The sequence below is a fragment of the Balearica regulorum genome, chromosome 1 (genome assembly GCF_011004875.1).
Source record: "Balearica regulorum gibbericeps isolate bBalReg1 chromosome 1, bBalReg1.pri, whole genome shotgun sequence".
Lineage (NCBI taxonomy): Eukaryota > Metazoa > Chordata > Aves > Gruiformes > Gruidae > Balearica > Balearica regulorum.
The window spans coordinates 122684301-122696603 of NC_046184.1; the positions used below are offsets into that span (position 1 = coordinate 122684301).

General features: G+C 39.0%; 1 protein-coding gene across 2 annotated transcripts in view; it reads left to right on the top strand.

Annotated features, from left to right (window-relative positions):
• The window catches only part of EFHC2 (EF-hand domain containing 2), a 66633-nt gene extending 59853 nt beyond the window's left edge, over positions 1-6780 (top strand). Inside the window, exons 14-15 of one of the 2 annotated variants that reach the window (XM_075773541.1) lie at positions 3915-4020; positions 6447-6780. In XM_075773541.1, the coding sequence (XP_075629656.1) occupies positions 3915-4020; positions 6447-6542 (202 nt within the window). In that variant the 3' untranslated portion in view covers positions 6543-6780. Of the gene's footprint in view, positions 1-3914; positions 4021-5333; positions 5485-6446 lie in introns of those variants that run through there. The other variant, XM_075773548.1, reaches the window with a different exon arrangement.
• Positions 6781-12303: the final 5523 nt, after the last annotated feature.

Below are 12303 nucleotides of genomic sequence, written 5' to 3' on the forward strand. Positions count from 1 at the left end.
TTCTTAAGTCACTGATAGGGCAGGCCAGGCCTGCTCAGCTTTTCCATGGTTTGTGGCTGGGTAATAATTTCTTACCTAGTTGCCTACCTGTAATTTTTTTTTTTTTTAGGGCTGACCTATTTCTTTCCAGAAGGAAACCCTCTTTTCCTGCTACAGCAAGTGTCCTGATAGCAGGAGTGAGATTGGAAATAGTCACAAAATTGTTCTCCTGCACTCTGTGTTCTGCTTGTTACCTTTGCTGCCTGAGACTGCCTATGCCATTTGTGATGAAAAGACTTTATATTTGGATCTCTTACAAGAAATTCTTTCTGTTATTCAGTATGCAGCTGATGGTTCAATTTATAGTTGTTGAAGACGTGAATAAATGTATACAGAAGATGGTAGCCATTACTTAATGCATATTGATCAGCTGCATAGACTTGTCCATGCTTGCTGTTTTAAATCTTTTCATAAGAGCAGTTTATGACAATTTAGGCATATACCTGTGTTACACAGAGACTATCAAACAAGCTGAAGAATCCCAACATTTTCTCTAAGGTTAAAGCAGCATGATCTTCTCCCCTATTATTATCAGATTATCTTCTTAATAAATGTTATTCAAAACTAATGAATTAAAAAAACTTCTGCATGTACATTTTTTGACATAAATGTTTGGGTTACAGATTTCTTGATGGGAAACTAAAAATAATTGTATGTAGCCTTTATTCACCAAAGCATCCTCAGATTTAACCAGATTTTTCACATATCTGGAGTATTTCATTATGAATATATTTTTAGAAGCAGAAATGTGCAATTATTTCTGTAATGTCAAAGAAAAAAAAAGCTCTGCAAACTATGATAGGGATGGGGGAGTGACTTTCATACTCTAAAATCACATGCGTTGGTGAAGTCATAGGGCAAAACTGAAGAGAAGCATGGTTTCAAGAGATCTTTGTTGCATCTTCTTGATAAGACAAATCTAATTTCCTTTCCTGAAGAGCACTGTCAGTCAGTCATATTAACTCCAGACACTGAAATGGATGACATCTCTCTCCTAATAATGCACAAATTGATAACATCTCCTCAGTCCATCTGGATACTCTGTGCCAAATTGCAAGTATATGCATTTAGTAGATTGATACAATAAGTCACAGCAGGAAAGAGATCGAAAGAGCAGATTTTTTTCTTTCTTTCTGGATTATTCTAGAGTAATATTTTAAGCTGCTTTCTGTAGCTGTTTAAATACAGGATTTAGGAATCCCATTTCCTCTGCCCATGTTAAAATCTTTGGTTATAGTTAACTTCATGCCCATGTTGTCATCTCAGTTTGCTAGTGTTGTCACATCAAAGGACTTTTCTCCTTGTTAATGCTTGCTGAAAGCAGAAGCAGTGCTTTCTCTGACTTCGTTGCCTCAATGTAAAGTTTAAGTAGTTAGATACCTTCACTTGTTCTTTATTTAAAATTCCTGCTTATACAGCTCTGCATCTTGGCAATAGACTTAGTATTTTAGACTTTTCACAACAAGCAAAAGATAAATACATATATAGTTAAAAAAAAAAAAGTCATGATAGTTCTGAAATTCAAAATCTGGGTGCCATAGGTTTTTTTCCCAGAGCTATATGCTTCTTTATTGTTTTGTTACTTCTAATGCAGAAGTCCTTTCTTTTCCCAATGGCCACCTGCAAAAAACCTGAAACAAACAAGAACCACCTAGAAGTGGGAATGATAGTTTTCTTGTATATTGGATATATTCCCCAAAAGTAAGATTTCATAAAAATGCTAACTTGCATGTGAGCTATTATAAAGCAGCAAGCTGTCATAGGAGGGTCATGGCAATGTTTCAGGCTCCATTTTAATACTAGTAACAGTAGCATTCTTTTCTGACTTTGCTTTCATCTTCAGCATAACTCACTGTACTTAACATTCCAGTTTATCGCTAGCATCTCTGTTTATGACTCTCAGTATATTTTATTATTATCTCTCCTGCTGACTATTAAATGAAAGGTGTGGGGGGAGGTGGAGAAGAGGATGAGTTGCAGTTTATTGCAGTTTATTTTTGTCACTAGATTTATTTTTCCTCTTCTCCGGTATTGTTTTCCCAGTTTGTGTTGTAAATTCTCCCTTAAAGTACCTTCATGCTCAATTTTGACCTTCTGCAGTGGTTGAAGGGTTTTGAAGCCCCTGTTTTGTTCAGTGCTATTTCTTTAAGAACAAAGTAAAATTATTTTCTAAAATACTTGTTTCCTGGAGACAATCTTGCTCCTGTGCAGTAGTATTTGTCTCACCAGATTACAGGACAGAATTGTTTAACCTGATGTTTCCCACCAAAGAATAGGTATGGAGTCTTGCTAGTTTTATATGCCTCTCCATGGACCCCAGTGAAGCACAGCCACTTTAGGGTGTACTTATATGCCTAAACCAGGTCCCTTTTTCTATGTCGGTAGTGTTAGGTGAGACAGATGTCATTCACAGAAGCTGCTAGTACAGTATTTATAGCAGAGCACTTAAGCTGTTCATTTCAGAAACAATTTGCACGGTAGCTTCAGCTTGCAGATATCTTTCAAGCATTTGACTAGTCCCACTGAAATAACAGTCTTTCCCAAATGCCTTAATCACTTAAGTGTTTAACTGAATTGAGGACTTTTTTTCTGAAGCTGCTTCATCCAAATCAATGGCAGAAGGATGACGTGGCTTACAAATCTGCTTCCATGAGGTTTATTAGTGCAAGGTAATGATTTTAGAAATTTGAGGGAGGGAGATAGCATGTTCCACATGTACCTGTAAATCTTGGCTGGCAGCATATATATCTTCATGCAGTTAGGGCACCCTCATAACAGACACAAATATGTATTTATTCCATAGAAATAAAGAAGAATGCCATAAAACGACTACCAAGTGGCAAGGGTTGTGATTTTTAAATCTGGCTATTATTTGATAGGTTAGAGAGCTGTGTGTTCGTCAATTGTAAATTGATCCCAAGGTGTGTGCAAATAGCATTTTTGAAGGATTGCTTATTTTCAGGAAATGATTGTAGAAGCCAGATAAAGCAGGTCAGTTGTGTTATAGCTCAGCTCTCTTGTATCATTCTGCCTGTCAAGCTGTCATTCTATTGACCAAGCTGGTGAAGGGTCTAGAGCATAAGTCTTATGAGGAGCAGCTGAGGGAACTGGGGGTGTTTAACCTGGAGAAAAGTAGGCTGAGGGGAGACCTTATTGCTCTCTACAACTGTCTCGTTGTAGCCAGCTGGGTGTCCGTCTCTTCTCCCAAGTAACAAGCAATAGGACAAGAGGAAGTGGCCTCAAGTTGCACCAAGGGAGGTTTAGATTGGATATTAGGAAAAATTTCTTCACCAAAACAATTATCAAGTATTGGAACAGGCTGCCCAGGGAAGTGGTTGAGTCACCATCCCTGGACATAGTGAAAAGACATGTAGATGTGGTGCTTAGGGATATGGTTTATCAGTGGCCTTGGCAGTGTGAGGTTTATGGTTGCACACAATGATCTTTTGCACAAAGTTCTTTTCCAACTTACATGATTCTATGATTCTATGATTCTGCCTGTTTCTTTTCTACACAAAAGAATCATACACTGATCATCCCAACTCTATGTTTGTCACCAATTGTTAGATCCCAGTGTTGGAAAAGATTGTGCAGTACTTCAAAAGTAAAATAAAATTAGTTGAAATGTAATAAACCTTAAAGAAGTTGAATTCTACTATGAGAGGCAATAATAAGTTGTAAGTATATGGTATAGAGTGCATGATATAGAAGTCCTGACAGTTCAGTAGTGTTTTTCTGAACTCCTGCCAGTGTCTGGTAATAAGGGAGTAAAAAATTATCTAAAAGGTAATGTATTAGTATGTTGTAGATAACATGATACATCTTTGTGAAAAATTTCCTTTAACGTTGAGTCATCTTATGGATATCCTGCTTAGGTTTGAAGATGACCATAAGCAAGTGGACTATAAAAAGTTTGTGAATGGGCTGAACTGGAGAGAGAATCAAATCCCTGCATTCCAGACAATAAAAGTTCCTCTCAAGGTAAAACCAGTGTATCTGAGCAAAAGAACAGTGAAACTTTAACATGAGCACGTTATCCAATGGGGACCACGACAGTTTTCAGCTTTGTATATTTGTGCCTGTTTTCTTCAAGTAATTAATTTTTTCTGGGAGGTTTAGAATGAAGTAGAGAAATCAAACAGGGACAAGGAGCCCTGTAACACCCCCATGCCTAATAGGTGTCACATCTCTGCGACATTTTTCTAGAAGAAAAAAATAAGAGAAGGGGAAACAGGTGTATTTGTCCATGAACAATGGGTGTGAATACCACTTCACCCACAAATATCATTGTTACATGTCAAACAATCTGTTCACTTGCTGAGATGATAGTCAGGAAATACTTTAAACTCCACTGACATTGCAGAAAATAGCTATGTATTTTTTATAACTGCATAGAAACTTGTACATAATACACCACATCACTGGTAGGTGTACGGCAAGAGCAGGATTGATGGATCACTTTTGTATATCTCCACCAGCCTGCTACTTAGGGTAAATAAAAATGCGGTATCAACAAACTGCAGAGATTAATCTGCTCTTGCCATCTTGTACTGAATGGAATATTTTAAAATAGGTAGTGCATAAGGCAATTATGCTGGTTTTTTAAAAACTTAGTAACAGACAAAACCCAAGCCCTTCTGCGAACACATAGTTTCGCTATTCTGGCCTAGCCAATGTGTTGCTATGCTCGTACAGAGTGTGTTTGATTGTATTCAGACCATTTAGAAACATAACATTCCTTTAAATTCGAGTTCAACAGTGACATAGTTTGAACCAATATTCCTCAAGTACTGTGCTATTAACCTGACTCCTCTCTCTTACTTGTCTTACCAGCTCTTCTCTAGCATCTCAAACTGTCAGTGATTTCTAATGAGGGCCCAGTGCTGCTGGTTTGCTCTGCTTTCCATGATGGTTTATTTTTCACTTTGTCATGGAGAAGATTTTTTCCATCTTGTGCAGATAAAATCAAAGCTCTTCCATGTGTTTTATGGAGCAGTCCTGTGGTTCGAAGTGTGCATTAGGTTTAGTTCAGTGGGTATTCTTTGTTGTTACAGAAAAATTCTCTGCTTAAGTTATAACTCAGTATTTAAACAGTGACTGCTTTCAGGAGATTGTATCAGGATAAGGGGCCTTGTGAGCCTCTACCACAGAAAAAAAAGAAGGTCAGAGCCTGTGCCCGGAGGATTTTTGCCTTGAAGATAGTGTTAAGCTCTGTGCTGAAAAACAAGGGTGAAATAAGCAGAGGCACAGATACACTTGCTGTTGAATGTTTGACCATTTTTTTCCCCTCACAGGATGGCTTATCTAGCCATTGAACATGACCTGATTTATGGCAGGTGAAGGAAGGAGGTGGCTCCTGCGGGGTAAAGGTGGGGTGCAAGTAATGGTGGAACCAAGAGGCAGCCTTCACAAGGTGAAGGTGTGGAGGAAGAGGTGCTTGTGAAACAAGCAGGAGGGTGAAGTGGACATTTGTAGTGAAACATATGTTCTGATCAGCATAAGAGATGAGGTTTTGTTTGGATATGAAGAAGCCATTATCTTTGCTTGGAGGACAGCCAGTGGATGGGCTTTCTGGGAGTGGCTGATGCCTTAATGCCCCAGTTGAGATCGTAAGTAGAGTTATGGGAGGAAGGTTACAGCTGAAATCAAAAAGGAAGAAAGAGCATCAATGGAAATTACAATCAGTCATCATCATGCTGGGATAATCAGTTCCTCATCAGCTCCAAATCCTTGCTGTAACTGTCAGGCTGACATATAACACGGTTTTTAATGAACAGTGCCAGTTGGTGCCAGTATAGTTTATTCAGTTTTATTGACTTTATTATTTTGTTAGCTGCAATACCTAGGTTATCCTCGGTACAGTACAAGAATATTTTAATGAAGAGATCAATATGAAATGGAAAAAATCAGAGAAAGGAAGGGATCAAAATCTTGTTCAACTTTAGAATCCAATTGTCATTCTGTTCATGACTTACCATGAATTAACAGCAATATTTTGGGGCTACAGTACCTGTATTTGACAGATAGATTTCAGCAACAGAGTTGTGCTTGTTTAGCTGACTATTTTCTTCTTTCTATCTCATTATTTTGTATGATTTTTGGTGTTTAGACATAGCTGACTTGCAACACTTTCAAGTATGATCATCTTAATGAAGAGAATATAGCATCATTTAAATTGAAAATATCTGCAAAAAGGCTAATGATAGAAAACATTTAAAATAAAATATTGTGCAAGATTGATAAAAATGTGAATGTAGTAATCTTTTAAGAGGATGTGCTGTATAAATGTCCACTTTTTCACATATTTGTGAAATGAAGCAGCTCATTTAATCTTATCTTGACCAGCTTTTAATTATTCTTGTTTTCAATATTATATTCTAAGATATTCTCTGGGTTACTAATTTCAGAATGAAGATGACCGAGGCAGACAACCACCATCCCTTCCTGTGAAAGGGATCAAATACTTACCTTTTCTGGATGATCTGTTTGGCAAGGAAGAATAATCTGACCTGTGCAAAGCACTGCTTTTGGATTAGTGTTTCAACTCCAAAGCTTACTTAGACAGATACTGAAAACATTCCTTGTAAAAAAAAAAAATAAAAAAAAAATCAGATACAGGTTTTATTGCATTTAATTTCTTATTCCAATATAGATGTATACTTTGCATGTTGTTGTAACTCCTTCTAAATCAACAGTAATCTTTCATACTTACACAAGCATAATTAAAATTATATCCTCTAATTTTTGTATCAGGTTATATGGAGAATTTACAAGTATTGAGAAATCTTTGAGTCAAACAGAGCAAAATCTGACTGACCTTGCTTTGTTCTGCAAACAAATGAGGTTGTTGGATGACCTCTTAAAATATTGGGTCAGACTGTGTTAGCACAATAAGGTAATTCCATTCAAATTTCCTTTCTTGCTCTTTAGCTTTTATCTGTGTTTTTGCTATATCCCTGTGGTGATGCTTAAGTACTGTTTGTGTCAGAGTTTGTTAATTTATGGAGGAAATACTAGCAAGGTTTTAGCACAGTATAAAGTTGCTTTGGTATCAGAGATAATTATAGCCTTCCAATGGAGAAGTTATTATTTTGCAGGTATGGCACAGAAGCTATCAGTTCTTGCTTTTTGTTTTAGATGTGACTCAGGTTAGTTGCCACCCAAATTTACTTGGGTGAGACATGTATGAAGAGAAGGTGATTCAGTACAATTGTAGTGTGCAGCTTGCTTACAGCAGTACTGTTCTTGCCCTTTGAAAATTAATTGATGCCTTTCTCTTTGCTCAAAATTGCAATGACTAAATGGAGTTTCTGTTAGCATTTTGTATCTTTTTAAGTTTATGCCATCTCAAAGCCATGATTAGATCTGAATTTACTGCATGCTTTTGCGAGGGAAGTAATTACCCCACTTTAAAGAATGGAAGAGCTGAGGTGAAAGGGGGAGCTGATTCATCCACAGCAATTCCCCAGGGGAAGGGAAAGAGGTGTGAGCCAGCACACCTCTGTTGGTGACTGGGAAACTCACACATGCGTTAGAATGAGAACCCTGCACTTTCTGTAATCTGAAATTACAATTTGTAATTGTAGGGGGAGGAAGTGTTTGATTTAGAAAGATGAGAATTCAACATATCTAAATCCCTGAATTGAAGGAAAGACAATAGTTCAAAGAATAACTTAATTCAGTAATATGTATCTTTTTGGAAACTTGGAGATCCCTTGTAGAATGATGATTCCATTTAGAGATACCTTGCTGCACTTTTGCATGATAGTGTAGATGAACTTTCTTTGTACATCTTCTCTCTAACTCCCGCAGCTCCTGAGAAGAAATTCTTTTCCCTCCATATGGCAAAATATGAAGCTTTTGGCAGCTTTTTACCTTTTTTGTCAGAAGAAAAGGACTTGAGGCAAGGCATAGTTATGTGTGTTGCTGCTACTTAGGGAGATGTTTGCAATAAAATGGCTAAGTGATGGTCTGTGTCCAACGGGTCAAAAAGAAAACTGTGAAAACTTGTTGAAGTATTCCAAGTTGTAGACAAGACCATGTACTTACTGCTTTTTGATCCAAAAGAGGAAAATGGTTTCTTACATGACAAGAAAAATGTCTGACCACGGGGATAGTGGCAGGAACCAGATCAATAATAACTTGCATTTGAAGGCAGTTTGATGAAAGCTGAAAATTTTTTAGGACATGCCACCAAGACTGAGCTTGACACTTTAAAGGAAAAACAGTTGCCCTTGTAAATTTTTAATGTTCCCTATACTTCAGAATGATACGTTTCAGTTGTGGAAATCTTGTAGAGCCGAGGGTTTCTAAGAAAGATTGACTCTGAACATTTAGAACTTCCCAAGTAGCTTTTAGAGAAATTCACTTTAGTTTGTTTTCCTTCATGTATATGGGACAAAGAGGAGCGTCTTTTCAGAAAAAAAAAAAAAGTACAAGAAATATGGTCTGGTCATGGTCAAGAAAGGCGACTGCAAACTGGAACCAGTGCAGCAAAAAATTGGAAAGGTGGCCAGGAGAATGGGGACAAGAAGGGAGACTGAAGGAGCTTGGCTTATTTAGTGAAATAAAATGAAGTCTCAGAGAGAATATGACTGCTCTCTGTAAATACATTATGGCCAGGTGAGGAAAGTAATCTGTTTCAGTTAAGAACATTGTTAGTCTAAGAACAAAAACAAATGGGGTTTTGCCACGAATAAATTTGCCACTGGACAAGAAAAGGTGGTTTCTCACTTCTAAAGCAACGAGGGTCTCAAACAGACTTTCAAGACTACTCAGTTAGTTTTAAGGTTGAGATGGGGCATCTGATGACAGTAATTTGGAATGTTCATTAATACCCTTCTGAATTATTATTCTCACCTCTCTTTCTCCTGTTTTCCCATGCATCTTGCATAGCCCCAATAAGCACAAAAAGATCTCCTAGGAGCAGGGCAGAAAGGCCTGAAAAATATTTTCAGTGCTTGTCAGTGTGCTCACAATGTGTCACATGCTGTGGTCTGATGCGTTATAAACACTTTTCACTGGGTTTTCCTTTTTACAAGCAGCAGTGCTTCCAGAAGGGAAAGCCAATGAGCAGTCCAGTAATACTCTTTGTATAATGTGACTTACAGCATATGCTGCCCAGAATATTTCAACCTGTCCTCTAATCCTGCCACCAGCTTCTTTTCTCTTTTCACATTGCTGATGAGGGGCCTGAATGAAGACAATACCGCAAGATTATGTTTCAAGATGGCAGGAGGCCACAGCTTTAAAGCATGCATCGCATGAAGAGGAAGGCAGCCCTCACAGTTGCCATTAATCTCAGCTCTCGATCTCTGTAGGGGAGCCAAAGATATCTTCTTTCCACAAGTATCTGTGCTGTCCACGGCAGGAGCGAAGAGATTCACATTACAGTACCGGCTCCCCATCTCACTGCTGGGGTCTGCTACATGTTCAGTGTTAATTTTTATTTCCTCAACTTGGCATTTGAGAATAAGAGGCTTCAAGTTCTCTGGAATAGCTGCTGCTGCAAGCAAATGTCAGGCTGCAAATGGCAAAGAGGACCGTTCCTTGTGTGCAGGTGGTGCACCGGTTAGCTCATGGCCTCGCATCAGCTTCTGCTCCTGTCCAGTTCAGAGTGCCCGCTCTGGTCACCAGCAGCTAGACCCCCTCAGACATCGTAGCCACAAGCAGCCATAGACAATCTGTGAACAAAAAGGCAGTTCCTCAGCAGGCAGTATTTCCCTGTGTCCTGCCCATCACACAGGCATCTACTGTATTTTTCTAGACAGAGCCATTTGTACGAATGTTAGACAGATGTTCATCTGCATAAATGAAAAGATGTTGAAGTCCTCCTGCATTTGTCCCTCGCGCTGATGTGAGTTATTCCTACTTCATGGCAGGAAGACTCTTCACAGAAAAAGTTTGGGCTCAGTTGACTCCTATGCCTGCTCTCTCTGTCTTGTCCTTTTAGCCCAGGAAACATTTCTGCCTCCCAACAGCAAGCTTTCTGTGGGAAAAATGGCAGGGATCCTAATTCCACAATAACCAAAATACTGGATGTTTTCAGTCACTTGCCAGCATTCAGAGAACAGCAGTCCATGTATCACTCATAGTAATTCACTGGTCTCTTGCTTGCTGGACCCTTCTATGTGTTCCTGTGTTTTGAGACATGGAACTAATCATTACAAGAATTTTCCAGTTTTTAACATCTTGAAGTCATACATAGGTTATTCAGTGACATGGAGAGAAACATTAGTTCTTTAAGTAATAATGTCTGTACCCTCAGTAACTTATCCATTGCATGTTTGGTTGCAGGGTTTCTTCCTCTTTGAGGTGGCTTAGCCAGCAAGCCCCAGTACAATGAGAAAGACAAAATGGCAACATGTTTGTAAAGCAGTTACAATATCAGGAGAAAAAAAACAAACCACGGTCAGATTATTAAAATTATTATTAGGTTTTAGAGTGCAATATAGGTAATATTTGAGAGAAAACTATCTTGAAAGAAGACTTTTTTAAGGTATGGTTTGCTCTGAATTAATTTCTTGGTTTTGGTTTTTTAGGGTGGTGACTCAGATCTGGTTGGAAGCAGCACTCATGTTTTAGGCAATGGTCAAAGAAACCAGACAGGGATGGGGAGGGAAGTCTGTGTCCCTAAAATGTAAAGTTTTAAACCAGTGATGGAGCATAACTAAAATGAGGAAATAAGTTAGTACAGATACAATATATGAAGATTATAGATTGATTATATAAACTCTTTCTCTGCACAGCTGGGCATTTCTGAATCACCAGGAAGTTTCTTCTGGTATGTATTACACACAAATAAGCTAGCTATCTTCATCTGCCTTTCACCCTGGCCATCTGTCCTCTTTGCTCTCCTCTTTCGTCAGACTAGTTTCATATTAAGAACTACGAACAAAGAGAAGTAAAGGAGCTGATTCATAAACTTCTCCGAAATCTGATGCAGGTCCCTGGCAAGCAGCATGGTGGGATGATCTGTAACAGCAAAAATTCATTGTATCACAGACCAATACTTGAGAGAGCTCCCACTTTCAAAGGCAAATCTATCAGAAGAATGGCATTGTCTTGAAAGACAAGAGGAAGACCTTTTGCAGAGCTGCTGTGGCGCAGGTGGGACGCAGCCTCCTCTAAGTTAGCATGAGGTTTGTGGGTGAGATTTATGTCCCTTGCCTTCAGATGTCTGCAGCGCAGATGTCTGCACCTGCACGAGCTCTCTGGATCCCTTACTTGCGGATGGAAAGGCGATGGGCACCTCTAGGTATCAACTAGCCAACAGGAGTATCTACAGGAGTCATGATATCCACACACTGCTCCTCCTTCTGCACTGACTGTGAAGGGGTTTAAAACAACGAGCTAAATGTAGATGTTTGAATCGCTGTTGAGTGAGATGAATCCCACCCTCGGGTTCCATCAGCATTGCTAGAGGAGCACTGAGGTCAAGCATGGGGAGCGCTTGACTGCTGCCTACCGTTGCTACAGGGAGTATGGTACGTGTAGGAAGCGCTGAGCTGGGCAGACCGGGCAGAGGAGAACATGAGTCCATGCTACATGCTGACCGTGGATGTGATCCCTCTGGTGGGGTATTCTGGAGATTAGCCTGAGCAGAGACTCAGGGCCATGCTTAGCAGGAAAACCTGACTGTCCTCAGTGAGCTTGACTCAGGCTCTGGCCAGTGGGTCTTGCTCAAATTCCACTCCAGCTAGGTAAACATGAAAACCTGGGTTGATTTAAATGGAACTAGGATTTATCTCGTTAGAGCTCTTGGAGAATCTAGTTTAGCAAAGTATTTAAGCGTATGTACAAGGCTGTCCCTTTTGCACAAAGCCACTCAAGTGTGTGCAGAAGGCTTGCTAAAATCTGTCAAATGAAGCACTGGTGGAAATGCTTTCCTGACAAAGAGGAATTCCGAATTTGAGGCATTTAGGAATTAAATCATTGTAATAAAAACCCCCACCATACGAGAAGGTAGCAGTGAAAAGAGGTAATATAGAATTGTCTGGACATGTTTATACAGGCTATATATTGTGTGTTGTTATTGTAGTTCTGCAATACAAGCTAGCAATTAGCAATTAAATTCCCATTATGGGATCATGTTAGTAATTGAGATAAACTGTAAGTGTGTAACTCTTTTAAACCTTTCTTTTAACTAACCCAAATACTGTAGTACTTATATAATTTAGAGATAATATCCCCATTAGAAGAGTTTATGACTCAATAAACAGCTCCCACAAGTTCATAAAAGCCAAAACCGTAAACACCAGGACT